This window comes from Chionomys nivalis, chromosome 23 (genome assembly GCF_950005125.1).
Source record: "Chionomys nivalis chromosome 23, mChiNiv1.1, whole genome shotgun sequence".
NCBI classification, from domain to species: Eukaryota; Metazoa; Chordata; class Mammalia; order Rodentia; family Cricetidae; genus Chionomys; species Chionomys nivalis.
Window position 1 is genome coordinate 10,569,568 of NC_080108.1, and position 16,636 is coordinate 10,586,203.

The 16,636-nt window shown below is 39.2% G+C and overlaps 1 protein-coding gene across 9 annotated transcripts in view; it reads left to right on the plus strand.

Moving 5' to 3' along the window:
• Positions 1-10,599, plus strand: part of Zfand6 (zinc finger AN1-type containing 6) — a 63,022-nt gene extending 52,423 nt beyond the window's left edge. For 8 of the 9 annotated variants that reach the window (XM_057756072.1, XM_057756069.1, XM_057756067.1 and 5 more), the window contains 3 exons: positions 3,949-3,993; positions 7,328-7,435; positions 9,683-10,599. In XM_057756072.1, coding sequence (XP_057612055.1) covers positions 3,949-3,993; positions 7,328-7,435; positions 9,683-9,831 — 302 coding nt within the window. In that variant the 3' untranslated portion in view covers positions 9,832-10,599. The remainder of the gene's footprint in view (positions 1-3,948; positions 3,994-7,327; positions 7,436-9,682) is intronic. The other variant, XM_057756073.1, reaches the window with a different exon arrangement.
• Positions 10,600-16,636: the final 6,037 nt, after the last annotated feature.

Here is a 16,636-nt window from a genome sequence, read left to right on the forward strand (position 1 = left end):
TGCGTGCGCGCGCGCGTGTGGAGGCTAGAACATAGGGTGTCTGTCCTATGTTGCCATCTGCTTTTCTTATTATCAGACATCCTCTTACTGGCCAGAATTGACCACATTGTGTAGAGACTGGAGTGATTACAGACACATATCACTGGACCCACCTGTTGTTTTATAAGCATAGGTTCTGTGGGGCTAAACGCAGGTCCTCATGCTTGCAGAACAAAGCACTTTACAGACCTTATCCAGAACAATTGTCTTTAAATTTTTTTTATTTTTAAATTTAAAATGTATTTTTCTTTTTGTCAACAAATGTAATATGCTTCTTTGTATATATATCTACTTATTTGTACACACACTTTGTACATAATTTCCTTGCTGACCAAATCAGAGAAATGATGTCTTCATCTGTTGAATGAATAAAAACAGAAAAAGCTCCTGCAGCACACATGGGGAGCTGGGACCTAGCATCCACTGTGGCTCTGTTCCCTTCACTAGACACTGTGGTGCATATGGACTGGGATTCACTGTATGCATCTGTCTGGTGTGCCCAGCCTCCTTTGTTCCCCAAGTAGGTCAGATTGATTGGTTAGGCAAGCTGACTGGTATCCGTGTGTATTCCAGTGTCACTGGGTCTTTCAGAATAGCATTTCCTCTGTAGGTATCCTCTTATAATTAGAATATGGTACCACCAAGTAGGTGCAGCTTTTATTTTGGCATGATGGCTCTAAAGAACTTTTCTCATGTTAAATGAAAAGCTAGCCTATTGCTTTATATTGGTTATTTCATTTCCCTTTTTAATTAAAAAAGATAGCTGTATCTCAAACTCTTCTTAAAAATCTAAATCATACTTATCAGTTCACAAAAACTAGTTTAAAGACAAAATACATACGCATCAGTTATTCTATGCTACTATACTAGATTGACTGCCCTGTTGATGATAGAGCTGAACTTTGGTTACCCTCCCAGCCCTCCCGGTCTTGGGTGGTACAGACTGAAAAGAAGATGGGGTTTAGATGTAGAACTTCCGGTTTCATATCTTCATGCACCACTGACAACATTTCTGCACTGTATTTTCATTATCTTTTAATCAAGTCCACCTTACAGGAAATTTAAAATAATTCAGACTGCAGAGGCAAAATGAACTATACAAGCAATGAAGGATATTCTTGTTTTGTATATTACCCAAATGATTTGAGAGTTAGAGACTTAGAATAAAAGATGACTGTAAAGCTTTCCAGTGTAGAATGAGTCAGCTTTTTGGAGGGCTGGGCTGTCAAGGACAAAGCAGAGAGAACCTGGATTCTTAGGAGAGTTGTTTAATCAGTAGTTCATAGTAGAGGAACTCTTGGGCTAACTTGGGACTATTATTTAGGAAAGCTTACATAGTGTAGAAATCAGGGATCTCATGTCTGAAGGTGGTAGCCTTTAATACCAGCTCTTAGGAGGCAGAGACAGGCAGATCTCTGAGTTCGAGGCCAGCCTGGTCTACAGAGCAAGTTCCAGGACAGGCCCCAAAGGTACAGAGAAACCCTGTCTCGAAAAGCCAAAAAAGAAAAAAGAAACGAAATCAGGAATTTTATCAGATTTTGAAGAATGGGTAAAAACAGCCAAGACAGTCTTGAAAAAAATTACAAGACTTAATAGTTCCCAGTTTCAGACTTTATTAGAAGATAATAGTGATCCAAACTGAAGTGCTGTCATAAGGATACTCACATAGATCATTGGGATAGTATTGATAGTCCAGAAATAATACCCAGAAGCTTAAGGGCAGTTGAACTTAAACGTCTAAGGTCATCCAGTCAGAAAATGAAAGTCTAATCAAAAGAATGAATTGGATCCCTATTTCATAAAGGATGTAAAAATTCACCCACAACCTAGCCAAAGCCTACACGATTATAAGAGCTGAGACTGTAACAACTCTTAAAGCAAGTGTAAATTTTGTGCCTTTGGATAAGACACCTAAAGCAATAGCAACCAAAGATTGATGACTTTTGTTTTCATGAAGAGAATAGAAAAACAGCACAGAAAATGTTTTACACCATCTATCTCATAATGCATAAAGAAAAATTTCCTGTTGAAGCATATAGTTCAGAGGTAGGGCACTTGGGCAGCATGCATGTGATCCTAGTTTAAATCTGCAGTAGCTGTAAAAATAAGGAAAGAAAGAGGGAAAGAATGCAGAATATGACAATTCAGTGAAAATAGGTAGAACCGTGCTAGGTGGGCAAGAGCATTTGCTAATCTTGCAAAGAACTGGGTTCTATTCCCAGGGCCCATATATAGGGCCTTGCAACCAGTTCTAGTTCCAAGGGCAGTCAGAACACTCTCACATAAAATATGTCTAATAAAAAATTAAATGCAGTGTGGGAAGTTCTCAAAGGATTAATAAGATGTTTTTTTTAAATACTTTTATTTATTTATTTATTTATTTATTTATTTATTTATTTATTAAACAATATTCTGTCTGCATATATGCCTGCAGGCCAGAAGAGGACACCAGATCTCATTACAGATGGTTGTGAGCCACCATATGGTTGCTGGAAATTGAACTCAGGACCTTCGGAAGAGCAGGCAATGCTCTTAACCACTGAGCCATCTCGCCGGCCCCAATAAGATGTTTTTAAAAGAAAGAAAAATGGGCAAAGGGTCTGAGTAGTTTCTTTCCCAGAGAAGATGTACAAACTGACAGTCAGCAAGTGAGAGGATGCTCTGCATCAGTCGTCACCAGGGAACTGGAAAGCATCCCCGTAATGAATTGTCATGTGACGCCTCTGCAGGGTGCTGCAAACACTAGTAATAACAAGTGTTGGTTTGCTGTGTGTAAACTGAAACACTTGCTCATTATGGGAATTCAGAATAGTATAGATGCTTTGGAAAGCAATCTGGTGTTTCTCAAAAAGTTAAGGATAATTATCAGGTGACTTAATATCTTCAGTCTTACTTCTGAAGAGAATAAAAGCATGTTCTTCCTTGGTGCTGGAACTCACTAGAGTTGTTCTTGCCTTCCACCGTGTAGCTTCTGGGGACTGGACTCAGGGTGTCAGGTGTGGCAACAAACAGCCTTACCTGCTGAGCCATCTTCTCAGGCCTGTTTCTACTGAATATGAGTCCTAGAAAATAATAAAAATTGGACTTGTTTATTTTGGATGCTAGTACCAGAGCTAGTCTGATTTTTCTCTTGGAAGTTAATTTTTTTTTCTCATTTTACATAGAATTTTAAAACTGGGAAGAATCTAAATTTTATTTAATTTAAATCTCCATATAAGAAAATGAGTTCTCAGGCAGGAGAGATGGCTTAGAGGTTAAGAGCACTGATAGCTTTTCCAGAGGTCCTGAGTTTGATTTCCAGCAACCACATAGTGACTCACAATCATCTGTAATGAGATCTGATGCCCTCTGATCTGACCTGCAGGCATACATGCAGGCAGAACATTGTATATATAATAAATAAATAAATCTTAAAAAAATAATGTCAACACAAAGTTGTGTTTTAAAGAAGAAAAAAAGAAAATGAATTCTCTTTTGAAAAGAAAAAATTCCCAGTTGGTGGTTTAACCACCATGAGTATCTAAAGAGCATTTGTTCTGTGTTAGCACTGGGTTCAGAGCAGAAGTAAGCAGAACAATTAAGTTCCTCAGTTTTGATCCTCCACTGGGCTGGAAGTCTGTGGTAGAGTGCTTGTCTTACGTGTTTGGGCCCTGCAAATGCTACACACCAAAAATGCCTTGTCTAGTTCTTGGGAATTGTCAAGACTGAGGAAAAAATAGAGAGAGGGGGATATTGTATCCCCCACCAAGAGAAAGGGGGCATATTGAGATAGAGTTTGGGGGGTTACCTATCATGTCATCTTAAGTTTAGTTTTGGTTTTTCACTGTGTTTATGAATATGCCCCAATAGGTAGTGTTTAAATCATGTTGTGTACTTACTGTTACATTTGTATTCTTTTTCTGTTTGCAGGACCCAGAGCAGAGGGCCTTGTTCCTCTTGAATGTGATCCTCCATGTGGGTAGTTAAACCACTCTTACCTGTCCAGTGCTTTCTGAAGTCTCTTAACAATAATGGCCAGTAGACCATGTCTAGTCAGGGTTCCAGTTAGCAGCTCAGCTGGCCAGCATATTCTTAATGATTTTGCTGCCTTTATGCTGTCCCATCGACCTCACCACATACCTGTATGATCAGTGGGTATGACATAGAGAGTCACCAGTTTATAATTACTAACAATATACGGTGTGTTTCTAGCTCTCATTTCCCTGTATGAAAACCTGTCTAGTACTAAAGAAACTGTTCTTAACTTTGAAGTCGGTAAGACCGTGGTTCTTTGACTTCTTTGCTACTAGATAGCTCCAGTTGGGATTGAATAGTTCCTTTTATAAACAGAATTGGATAGGGCATTCTGTGGTCTTAATATCTTACATATATAACCAAGGAAACAGTATTTTCTTAGAATCAGTCTTTCACAGAATGCTCGCTTGTGAACTGAGGCTGTGCTAATAGTTTGGGGTGAGCAGATGTTCCCATCATCTCTCTGCTATATCTGATACTCAGCAAGCCAAATGCAAGCTCTGGCGTATGGGCCTTTTCAGACAGCTGACCAGTCTTTTAACTTCAAAGTTGCATCTGCCATCAGTAGTTTGTGTTAGGTCTTTAGGGCTAATCGAGTTTCACTTTGAAGTATGTAACACTGCTTGTGTTCAAAGGAAGGGCATGAAATTTTACGCTTCTCCATTTCCAGATACTACTCAAAATTTACCAGTAGTTAAACCAATTCTGTTTAGAAAAGAAATCAGGGATAGTGTTACTGACATTTAAGTATTAATTTGTTTGACTACTATATTTTTTTGAGAACAGGTTAGCTGTAATGGCTTACAAATTTAAAAAAATAAATATATTTTTGAGTTCATTTATACACCCAAGCCTTACCTAATTCTGTTTTAGAGACAAAAACAAGGCACCCTTGTCCATAATGATCTCACATTCTAAGGGCACTTTTTTTAAATTGATTTTATTGAGCTATACATTTTTCTCTGCTCCCCTCCTCGTCTGCCCTCTCCCATGGTCCCATGCTCCCAATTTACTCAAATCTTGTCTTTTTCTACTTCCCATGTAGATTAGATCTATGTAAGTCTCTCTTAGGGTCCTCATTGTTATCTAGGTTCTTTGGAATTGTGATTTGTAGGCTTGCTTTTCTTTGCTTTATGTTTAAAAACCACTTATGAGTGAGTACATATGATAATTGTCTTTCTGGGTCTGGGTTACCTCACTCAACATGATGTTTTCCAGCTCCATCCATTTGCAAGTTTCAAGCTGTCGTTATTTTTTCTGCTGTGTAGTACTCCATTGTGTAAATGGACCGCATTTTCATTTTCCGTTCTTCGGTTGAGGGGCATTTAGGTTGTTTCCAGCTTCTGGCTATGACAAACAATGCTATGAACATTGTTAAAGACATGTCTAAGGGCACTTTTTATAGGAATAAAAAGCTTTGTGTCTCTGTTTTGTTTTTAAAAATAACAATGTGGCCAGGTGTGGTGACTTATACCTGTAATCCCAGCACTTGTTTTGAGGCAGGAAGACTGAGTTTGAGGCCAGCCTGGGCTACAGAGTAAGACCCTGTCTCAAAAGCCATAAGAAATAAGGCTGTATATTAGTAGAAGTTACTCTGGCCTGGGTTTAACTTTTCTGGTAGAGAAGTTGCGCTGCAGAATTCTTCATTACCATATTTCACTCATAGTGTTTGGTGTTTTGTCTGACATCATGCTTTTTAAAATACTAGATGAGTTAACATATGATCCACTAACAAGTATGTGAGTGTCTGCTGGAAGTAGATGGTTATAAGGGGTGCTCTGCTCTGGCTGTAGATACAGTGGGTAAGTGACTTAATGCAGGTCCACAAACATTTATTCCTTGAGTGGTAGAGGAATCATGATAGTCTCTGGTAACAGGGATGATGGGACAGGTTCCTGCCATCAAAGAATTCACTTAGGCCAGGTAAAATGGACAGTTCTAGGCACCTAGGAAGTACCTGGATAGGAGTACAGGATAGGGAGGGGTTCCTGCTCTGAGACTGTAGGGGTGGCCCCATTGGTATAAACAGGAAAGACAAGATGGAGTTAGTTGCTAAAGATCAGGCACAACAAGGACCTCTAACGAGCACACACAGGTGTGAGAGAGATGTGTCAAAGTCAGGCACTGCAGTGTGGCACAAGCATGTGTCAGCTTAAGGAGTGATATAATATGGCCAGGGAGAGGGTGGCAGGAGTGGTGAAGATCCCTGGACATTAGCCTGGGGAATAGTGGGTAACCATCAGAATCTTTTAAACTATTTACTTTTCACCTACAACACATGAAGCCTGGGTAATAGGGTGGAAAGCCACAGAGTGTTGACGAGGGAAAGCTATTGGATCTTGACTCTGAAGAACACCCTTGGTTGGAATGGGAAAGCCTCTTGGGGTAGCTTGTAGAGGTGAGCCAGGATAGTCAGAGTGGTGACTCCTGGGAAAGTCCCTGGTTGTTACAAAATGGGCAAGTTGGAGTTTGAACCATGATAGGCTACTTAACTGTTTCCTAGCTAGATGTCATGTGTACCAGGCAAGGTTACAGCTGTCTCTGGGGCACCCAGGAGGGCCAGGGTGACAAGTGACAGGAAAGGACACATTAACAGTTTAGTATCAGTGACTGAGTTGCAATGCTTCTGCTCTTGATTTTAATATGAAAATGCATTGTTTGTTAGTTTCAGTCTTAATTGCGTCATTTTAAAGTTTCCTTGTGTCTGATTATTTTTCCTAACATCTTGTAGGGGTAAGGTTGAGAAAGAGTCTCATTCTCTCGCCTTTTACTCTGTAAACAGTAATCCTCTGGGTACTGGATTGTAGGCATGTTCCACAACACTTGGCTTAAGTGGTTTTATGTGACATGTTCTGAGAACATTGAAATTTCTGCTTTCTGAGAAGTCCCATGTAGACCAGACAGTGAACAGTGTTATGCTTTCATACGGCTATTTTCTTCTTAGGCTGTTTTCTAACTTAGATTTCATAGGTAGTGTCTATCTCTGTCTCTCTGTCTCTTTGCCCACTTTAGATTAGAAAAGAAAATTTGTAAGTCACTGTTTAGAATCACTGTGTATTCTGTTATGTGTATACATGCATGTAATGAAAGGAGGGTCGTGTTTTATAATAACACAAATTTATGAATATCTTTCCTGACCTATTAAGTCTGTTGCTTAGCTAGTCTTTAAATTACAAATCCATGAGATAGTATGGGGTGAGGGTCAACCAGCGCCCAAACACCAACTCTTACTGAATAGTTAAATTTGCCACCTTCTTGTTTTTTTCAACTTCAGTATCAGATACAACGCAGCAGCCATCTGAAGAGCAAAGCAAGTCTCTTGAAAAACCAAAACAAAAAAAGAATCGCTGTTTCATGTGCAGGAAGAAAGTGGGACTTACTGGTAAGGGCCTCCTTGGACGGTTTAAAGTTAAGATCATGTTTTGAAAACATATGCTTGCTGTTACTGGCCAAATCAGATTTTTACTGCCTTTGTGAGCATTGGTGTACATACATGGTCAGCTTCTGGGTTTCTTTTTTTTCTTTTTTTTTTCTTCTTCAGCATTTAAAAATTTATGTTGGTCAAGCAGTGGTGGCACATGCCTTTAACCCTAGCAAGAGACAGGAGGATCTCTCTGTGAGTTCGAGGCCAGCTTGGTCTACAGAGTGAGTTCCAGGACAGGCTCCAAAGCTACAGTGGAAACCCTATCTCAAAGACCTCCCCCCTCCAAAAAAAAAAACCCTATCTCAAAGACCTCCCCCCTCCAAAAAAAAAAATTATGTCAACTGGGTTTGAGAGTATTTGCTAATAAATAAAGTCAGTGTAGCAAATGCTGGTGAAGGGCAGAAATGTCTCCTACCTTCAAAGAGAAGGTATTTTGGAGGGACTTTGGTAAGCTGTAAAGTGCTTTATGTGAAACGGTGCTGATCATGGACCATGCGTGGTCAGTGAGCTAAAAGCAATCCAGCTTGGTGCAATGTAGAAAACCTTACTGGTGCATGCCTGTAAGTTGTCAAAATTGTTAAGGGGTAACTATTCAAAAGAATTTAGAAAAGAATGTATGTTAAGTACAGTCAGACTGCCCTGAGCATTCAGGGCAGGAGTTCTGTAATCAAGTAACAAAGCGGGGTGGAGGCCTGTAAAGGAAAAAGTGCTGTCCCTTCTCTGACAAGGGAGCTGTGTGCTAAGAGCACGGCAAGCTTTGTACTTGGCTTCTGGAGAGTGATGCAGCTACAAATAGTTTTGCTGATTGTTTACTTAGGCATCATGGCAAATACTTGTATAAAAATTAGAAATATGGATAGAGAACAGTTAAAATTTTGAGTGAAAATTGTGCTTCAAAGGGGAGTATGGTAGCACATGCCTGTAATTCCAGCACTTGGGAAGTGGGGACAGAATGATCACAGGCCATAAGCTACATCAGATCTTGCCTCATAAAAATGGAAAAGAAAATGATACCTTGGGATCACTTCATACTTCAGAATGTATTGTCACTAAGGAAGGAGATTAAAGTTAACCTAAACTGTCCTTCTTCTCCAATATATATTTAATTTAAAACAAACAAATTTAATATCAAGTGCATATTTGATATATTCATAGAGTCTTAGACTTCCTGACCACAGGTCTAGAACTTTAACTTTTTATCTAATTTGTCTATTGTTTGCTTTAGTTTTTTATTACATGAAGATTCAGAATATGTATTTACAGTTAAAATGTGGTTTAAAAAATGATTGTCAGTTATTGGTTAAAATATTGATTTTTGCTGAGCTACGTTTCCCCAAATCCATAATAACCTAATTCTGATTTGGATGGAAAAGACTGCCACTTTGTTTGTGGCTGTATTTGGGTTTCAGCCCATAGAGCTTATCCCTAAAGTAGCTTTTTAGTTTTTGTTTGTTTATTGTTGTTGTTGTTGTTGTTGTCGTTTTGTTTTTTCCAGACAGGGCTTCTCTGTGTGGCCCTGGATGTTCTGGAACTCGCTCTGTAGACCAGGCTAGCCTTAAACTCAGAGACCCACCTGCCTCTGCCTTCTGAGTGCTGGGATTAAAGGTGTGTACCACCACCACTGCCTGGCTAGTTAAGTAGCTTTTATTGGGTGTTTATTGTATATTGGACAGTCACTTGATCCTTATAGTAATTCATGATTCCATAAAAAGTGCACATGTGAGTCTCGGGGAAGCTTAGTGATTTGCCTCTGATACTGAGGCCATTGATGCACAGAAACCTGACCCCGGAGTCCACCTTCTTGGTCTCCCCAAAGTTCACATTGCCTGAGAAGTTAGAGGAGGAGGAGTTACATTATCACCCAACAGCAGTTCCTCGGGACTCACACTAGTCTGGCCTTAATAAGTGTCACAGTTGCCTTCTGACAGTAGCACTTGTTTTTATATTACACTTTTTCAGTTTAAAAAGAAAAACAACCCATTTTCAGTTTAGCAGTGAACCCGATTCAGAGAAGTACAAACATATTTGAGGATAGGAGAAAGAAAAAGAAAGAGGAGCTCTGCTAGTGAGCTGAGAGTGTGGCTCTGGAACTTTGCAGTGATTCCTCATAGACTTGAAGACAGTGTTACTTAGCATTAGCTGTGGGAAGAACTAGCCTCGCCCTCCCGCCTAACCCGTGCTGTACACATGTTCCTCCACCTCCAGGGTTTGAATGCCGGTGTGGAAATGTTTACTGCGGTGTGCACCGCTACTCAGACGTGCACAATTGCTCTTACAATTACAAAGCTGATGCTGCTGAAAAAATCAGAAAAGAAAATCCAGTAGTTGTTGGTGAAAAGATCCAGAAGATTTGAGCTCCTGCTGGAATACAAAACCCTTTGACCATCTGCAAACTAAAAATTGACTTGAGGTTTTTTTCCTAGTCCTTGGGAATGTAGAGCACCGTATCTTGCATAGACCTTTGAATCATGCATGTCATCAGAAGAATAGATTTTTGTTTTTGTTTTGAAAATGACTCTGAACATTTATTTCCATTGCAGTTTCTGTGGCTGAAAAAGAAGTATTATCCTTTTAAGATCATTTTAATTTTAGTTGAGTGCAGAGGGCTTTTATAACAAATGTGGAGAAATTCTGGAGGGCTGTGATTTTTCCAGTATTAAACATGCATGTGTTGATCTTGCAGTTTATTTCTCATTGTGTATGTATATATAGCTTTTCTCTGCAGCACGATTCCCTTTTGATAATGCCCTTCTGGGCACAACTAGTTATCAGTAACTGAATGTATCTTAATCATTATGGCTGCTTCTGTTTGTTTTCTTATTAACAAAGGTTATACATGTGTTGTTAGCATATAGTTTCTTTGCACCACTATTTATGTCTGAATCATTTGTCACAGGAGAATATGTGCTGTTGAGATTCTAAATTTATTTTTTTTCTTTTTAGTTTTTTTCTTTTTATTTTGCAAGGGAAAGAAAAGCTGAATGCATTTCACTGCTGACTGCAAATTTCTTTCAGATTACTGTTGATTGGTCTGTGTGTGCACAGTATAAAGAATGATCTCAAGTCATTGTGCTGTATTTATGTTTATTCACCAGTCTTTGATTAAATAAAAAGGAAAACGAGAAAAATTACTGCTTCTTTTTCTTCTTTCTGGTAGTTAATTTTGTCTTTTTAAACCTTTTACAATTTTGCTTTCCTAATTTGTTAAGAGTACCACTGTTTGTCTTATATCTATCTATTCATGCTAATTTGTTATGACAAATTATGAGTTGAAGACCTTAGCATTTTTTTCAAAACTAGGTTGCTGAGATGTCATATATTCTGGCCCTCGTCTGACTGTCCTGCACTCCGACACACCAAATTAACATCTAATGGGGGCTTTTTTACTCCATAGGATTAAAGACATTAAAACTGTGCATCAGTAGAATTATAAAATAGAAATTATAAGCCCTCCTAAGACCTATTTGTCCTCTGGTTTCCAAACTTTTCTGGAAGTTAACCTGTTTAAAAAACAGACGATGGTTTGTTTTACAATATAATTTTTAATGTACAATTTCTTAATATTAATTACTGACTAGTGTGTATAATATAGTTTAATATTAAAATTATATATTTAGCTGATCATGCAAATAAGTTTAAATGAGGATTAACTACTGTGACTATCTCAGCAGATTCAGATAAAGTAACCCAGGTATGGTGGTATGTGTCTGTAATTCCAGCACTTACCAGAATGATTACTGTAAATTCAAGACTAATCTGGTCTCTGTAATAAACGTCAGACCTGGGTAATATAGTGAGAATTTGTCTTGAAAAGGGGGGGAAATTCCTTTCATAGTTAACAAAATGACAGGATTAGAAAGGGATTGGTTGATTAGTTAAAAGTCTGCTATATCCCAGCCTTAGATTTAATATGTAGCTTAGGACATTTTCCACCATGCTTAATTTATGCAGGTGTATGTATGTAATGCTGGAGATGGGGTCCAGACTGCATACTAGGCAGGGATTTCCTGAGGCCAGTGAAATAGCTGCGTGCATGTAAGTGATTGCCACAAAAGCCTGTTGTTAGAACCAAATTCCAGAGACTTTAACTACTATCATGGGCAGGGACACACACACAAAATAGTAAATTTATAAAACAAAACGGCCTGGCAGTGGTGGTGCACGCCCTCAATCCCAGTACTTTGGAGGCCAAGGCAGGCAGATTTTTGTGAGTTTGAAACCAGCCTCATTGAACATTTTATGATTTTTATTTGAAAAATGGCAAACCTTAATAAATCAAGGAAGAAATCAGTAGTAAGGTTTAGCTAGGCGGCAAGTCAGGATGCCAGTTTTCACAGTTTTACATGAGTTAACTGAAAAGCCAGAAGACCTTCCGCGGTAGCGTGCGTCACCAGTATGTTTGAGATTGCTTTGGGGTCCACTCGATTGCCTCACAAAGGACCTAAGTGAGCCCTGGTTTCAGGGAAAGATAGTGTGTTGTTGCTTCAGGGAAGGGAGACAGAGCCAGAGGGAAGAGTTGGTTCAGAAAAGGGAGATTAATCCTTTCACACGGTAGAGAAGAATGTTAAAAGGGAGAGAGGGAAAGCAGCGCTCTAGAACTCCAAGAGAATAAGATTAATGCTTAGACCCTCCCAGACCTTAGGATAAGGTCAGCTCTTGACTGAGTAGAACATTTAACTTAATTTTTGGGGGGAATTTAGGAAAGGATCTATGTAGCTTGTTGCTGCTTTTTCATACTGACTTCTTAGCTTTATGCTTTTTTTGGTATGTAATCATTAAGATTAACTCAGAGGGGCTTGGAGAGATGGCTCAACTGTTAAGAGTTCTTGTTGCTCTTACAGATATGGGTTCAATTCCCAGCTCTCACATGGTGGATCTGCAATTCCTGGGCTCCCTGTGTGTACGGTACACATTCATACACAAATCTAAAAGAAGATGTTTTTAAATGGTGAACTAAGTGGGCCGTGGGAGTAAGCGAGGAACATGGAGATGAGATGAACAGAATATAACCAGTGAAAGACTTCTACAACTAGAAACCCGAGGCCCCAGCGTTCAGTAACCTCTGTAGTGCTGAAAGGGGAGAGCGGTCGCTTTAAGAGCAAAGAAGAGCCATTCAGTATAGATCCCAGGAAAAAAGATTAAAGAATCCTATGGACTGTTCTATGCCCACAAACTGGATAATTTAGATGACTGCCCAGTTCCTTAAAAAGTCCAGCCTTAGTGTTCTTCCTGTTGGGATAAACACTGTAACCTGAAGCAATTTGGGTAGGAAAGGGTCCCAGTCCATCAATGATTGAGGATGTCAGGAACCGAAGCAGAAACAGCTGATGCCGCTTCCTGCCTTGTTCCCTATGAACCGCTCAATTGCAGATGCTGTTTCTTGCCTTGTTCCCCATGAATTGCTCAGTTTGCTTTTCTTATACAGCCCAGGACCACCTGCCCAAGGGTGGCGCTGCCTACAACTGGATAGGTGCTGGACTCTCCTACATTATTAAGAGAATGTCATGAACTTTCCTCCTGGCTAATCTGATGGAGGCACTTTCTCAGCTGAGCTTCCCTCTCCCAAGATGATGCTAGTGTGTGTCAAGTTGATGAAAAATTAGCCACAGGAACAAACTTCTAAATCCACAGACCGAACAGGGTTTTATACATTAAAAAGAATATATAATCTGCCAAGGGGGAGTAAAAAAAAAATCCCCTGGTAAGCTAGTGAATCTAAACAAGAAAGAAATTAAATTGTCTGAAATCTCATGTAAAATGCAGTGGCAAAGGGAGTGCTTTTTTTTTTTAAGATTTCTAAATTTTATGTGTATTTCTAAAATGTATGAGTATTTTGCCTACATATATGTGTCTCTCTGTGTGTGTGTACATCTCATGCCTGCCTGGTACCTGCAAAGGTCAGAGGAGGGCATCAGATCCTCTGGAGCTGGAACTACGGGTGGTCGTGAGTCACTATGTACCGGGTGCTGAACTGAATTCAGATTCTGTGCAAGAGCAGCAAGTGTTCTTAACCACGGAGCCATCTCTCCAGCCCTGGGAGAATGCTTTCTGATGTTTTCTACTAAATACATTACGGGATAGTAGATCAGTGCTTTTCATAAATGTCAATGCAAAAGTCCTTAACAGAAACTTGGCAAGTAGATCCTAAAGATGTATTCTTTTAAAAACTACACACAACCATCAGGCAGGATTTATTCTTGGTCTACAGGGCTAGTTGTACATCTGATATCACATCAATCTAAGGAAGAAAATTATGATCATTTTGATAGATCCTAGAAGAGAAACTTTAAAGAAAAGAAAAAAAAATACCTCAAACCTACCTAGTATATTAAGAGATGAGAAAAATGGGTGCTTTCCTTCTGAGATAGAACGAGGCGAAAATGCCCCCTCCCCCATTACATCTGATTTCGTATTGCTCCACTCATGTAATAGGGAAAGCTACTCAGATTGGGAAGGGAGAGAGAACCTGTATTCATTTACAAATGGCATATCCTCTATAAAAGCCTGAAAGAAGTAGCATAACTTTCCAAAATCCAAAGAAGCAACTATGGATTTCAATATATAAAAAAGTCAGTGTTCATACCAGCAAGAGCATTTTGAATAAGGAATTAACAATTACCTTCAAAAAGATAGTTGTAAGTCTAGTAAAGTATAAGATTTATGTCAGGAAAAACTAGGACTAAAGAGAAATCAAAGATGAAATGAGAGAGCTGGTGTACATTGATGGGGGGCTCAGTCCTCCACTCTGACTGGTAAGTTCAGTGCAATTCCAGTAATCCCAGCAAATTACATTTTGGACATCAACATGGCTTAAAAGGTCCAGAGTAATCAGTATAAAGTCGATACTCCAAAATTTAACTACATTGCTCCCATAATGAAGATTGGTACTGGTGGAAGGTTGATACTGTGCAACAGAACAGTTCAGAAATCAACCAATAAACACAGCCGATCTCACACAGAAGAGAAAGACCTTTTGATGAGCCTTTTTACCCAGCAGCGAAAGATGATGAAAGGGACAAGGAGAAGTGAGGTAAGGAGTAGAGTCAATGGAGGGGGGGTAGGGGAAAATAGTAAGGATGAAAAGATTTATATGTTAAAAAAAAAAGATTGTTTTCAAAGAGTATACAAATAACCGAATGAAGGAAGGAAATCCATTCAGGACCCAGAAAAGAGCAACACGGATGAGAAAGTAAGCTAAATGGATGTATAAGCAAGAGAATTGTTTGGGTTTTTTTTTGTTTGTTTAGGGTTTTTTTGTTTTTGTTTTTTTGACGTAGGATCTCACTACTTAGCCATGGCTGGCCTTGAACTCATGTAAACCAAACTAGTTTCACACTCAACCATCTGCCTTTACCTCCCAAATGCTGGGATTAAAGGCAAGCTTTAAAGGGGAGTGAGCAGAGCTAGAGAGAGGGCTCAGTGTTTAAGAGCACTGGCTGTTCTTCCAGTGTACCCAGGTTAAATTCCAAGCCCCACATAGCAGCTCAAGTTCCAGGGGATCTGACATCCTCATGCTAGTGCATATTAAATAAATAAATTAAGTAAATAAAAGGTAAAGCATGGCGCAACTTCCAAGATTTAAACAAAAGACCAAATCTAGGAATCCATGGGCTAGAAGGGTCTGAAATAACTAAAAACACAGAGAATGCACTTAATGAAATTAGAGGAGAAATTTTTTCGATGCTACAGAAAGAATCCAAAGGCAAGGGGCATTTAGAACCCCCAATCGGCATGACCAGAGCACTTCTTCAGTATACACTGTACAAAAAAACATTAAAAGAAGCAAAAGAAAAGTGTCAAGTTAAACGGAAACATCAGCATAACATCAGACTTCTCAACAGAAACCCTGGATGTCAGGAAAGCATGGGATGATAGATTTCTGGAGGGGAAAAAAAAAAACCTACCAACCTGAAACTATCTTTTTTAAACACATGGAGAAATAAGGCCTTTTCACACAAGCACACATTATTGCCACTCATAATTACAGAGTGTACTTGGAGAATCCTAGACAGAGAGGAAAGGATAGGCTCAGCCAAGAGAACATGGGAAAGGATAAATTTCATCAGAGGAATAAACACAAGCAAAGGGGAACTAAGGAACAATCACGTGTCCAACACAACTAATAAGCAAACTTCTAATCAAAATAGGGAAGAAAAGAATGAACATCCCGACCAACCAGAAAAGCCAACAAAATATGTAGGAATTGACAATAATAGCCTGAATTGCTGGGCATGGTGACGCCAAAGTCCCAGTACTCAAGAGACGGGTAGCTACAACTTCGAGGCTAGCCTGGACTACTTACTGAGTTCCAGATCAGCCTTAGTACCAGAATGAAAACCTTGACTCAAAAGAAAAAAATAATGTTAAAAACAATAGCCTAAAGTAAACTATAACACTCAATTCAAAGAGCCAGACTAGTTGATTGGATTAAAGAACAAGATCCAACTGTCTCTTGTCTCTAAGAAACATATCTGTGTGACAGCACTCAGTTTACCAAGTGAATAGAAGCTTACATAGCTATTCTAATAACTGAAAAAGTAGACATCAAACCAAAACTAGAAGAGACAAAGTCACTACATATTAGTAAAAATCCACTGAAAAGATACAACAATCATAAACACATACGCACTATAGTTTGAATGGAGCTCCCAGTTTCAAAAAGCAAACACCAATGGACTTAAAAAGAACAGAGAGATTCTGATATCTTAGGTGACTTTAATATTTCACTCTCATCAGTAGGCAGGTCATACAGACTAAAAATCGATTAAAAAAAAAACCTTCAGAGGTCAATTTAGATGAAGCCGACTTAACATCTACAGAATATTCCATCTGTATTAATTAATTTCTCACTGATGTGACCAGATACTTGGTAGGGGTACTTAAGGGTGGAAGAGTTTATTTAGGTTTACAGTTTGAGGAGATGCACTGGGGAAGGAACCCGAGAAGGTATGGCACGTGAGGGAAGAGGCCAATCACATTGCATCCACAACCAGGAAGCAGAGAAAGATGAATGCTGGCATCTAGCTCCACTTCTTCACTTATTCAAGGCCTCCAGCCCAAAGAGCAGTGCTGTCCACATTCAGTTAACCTTTGCGGAACACACAGACGGTAAGTGTTTCTATTGTGATTCTAAATCCGATAGTCAAGTTGACAATATTA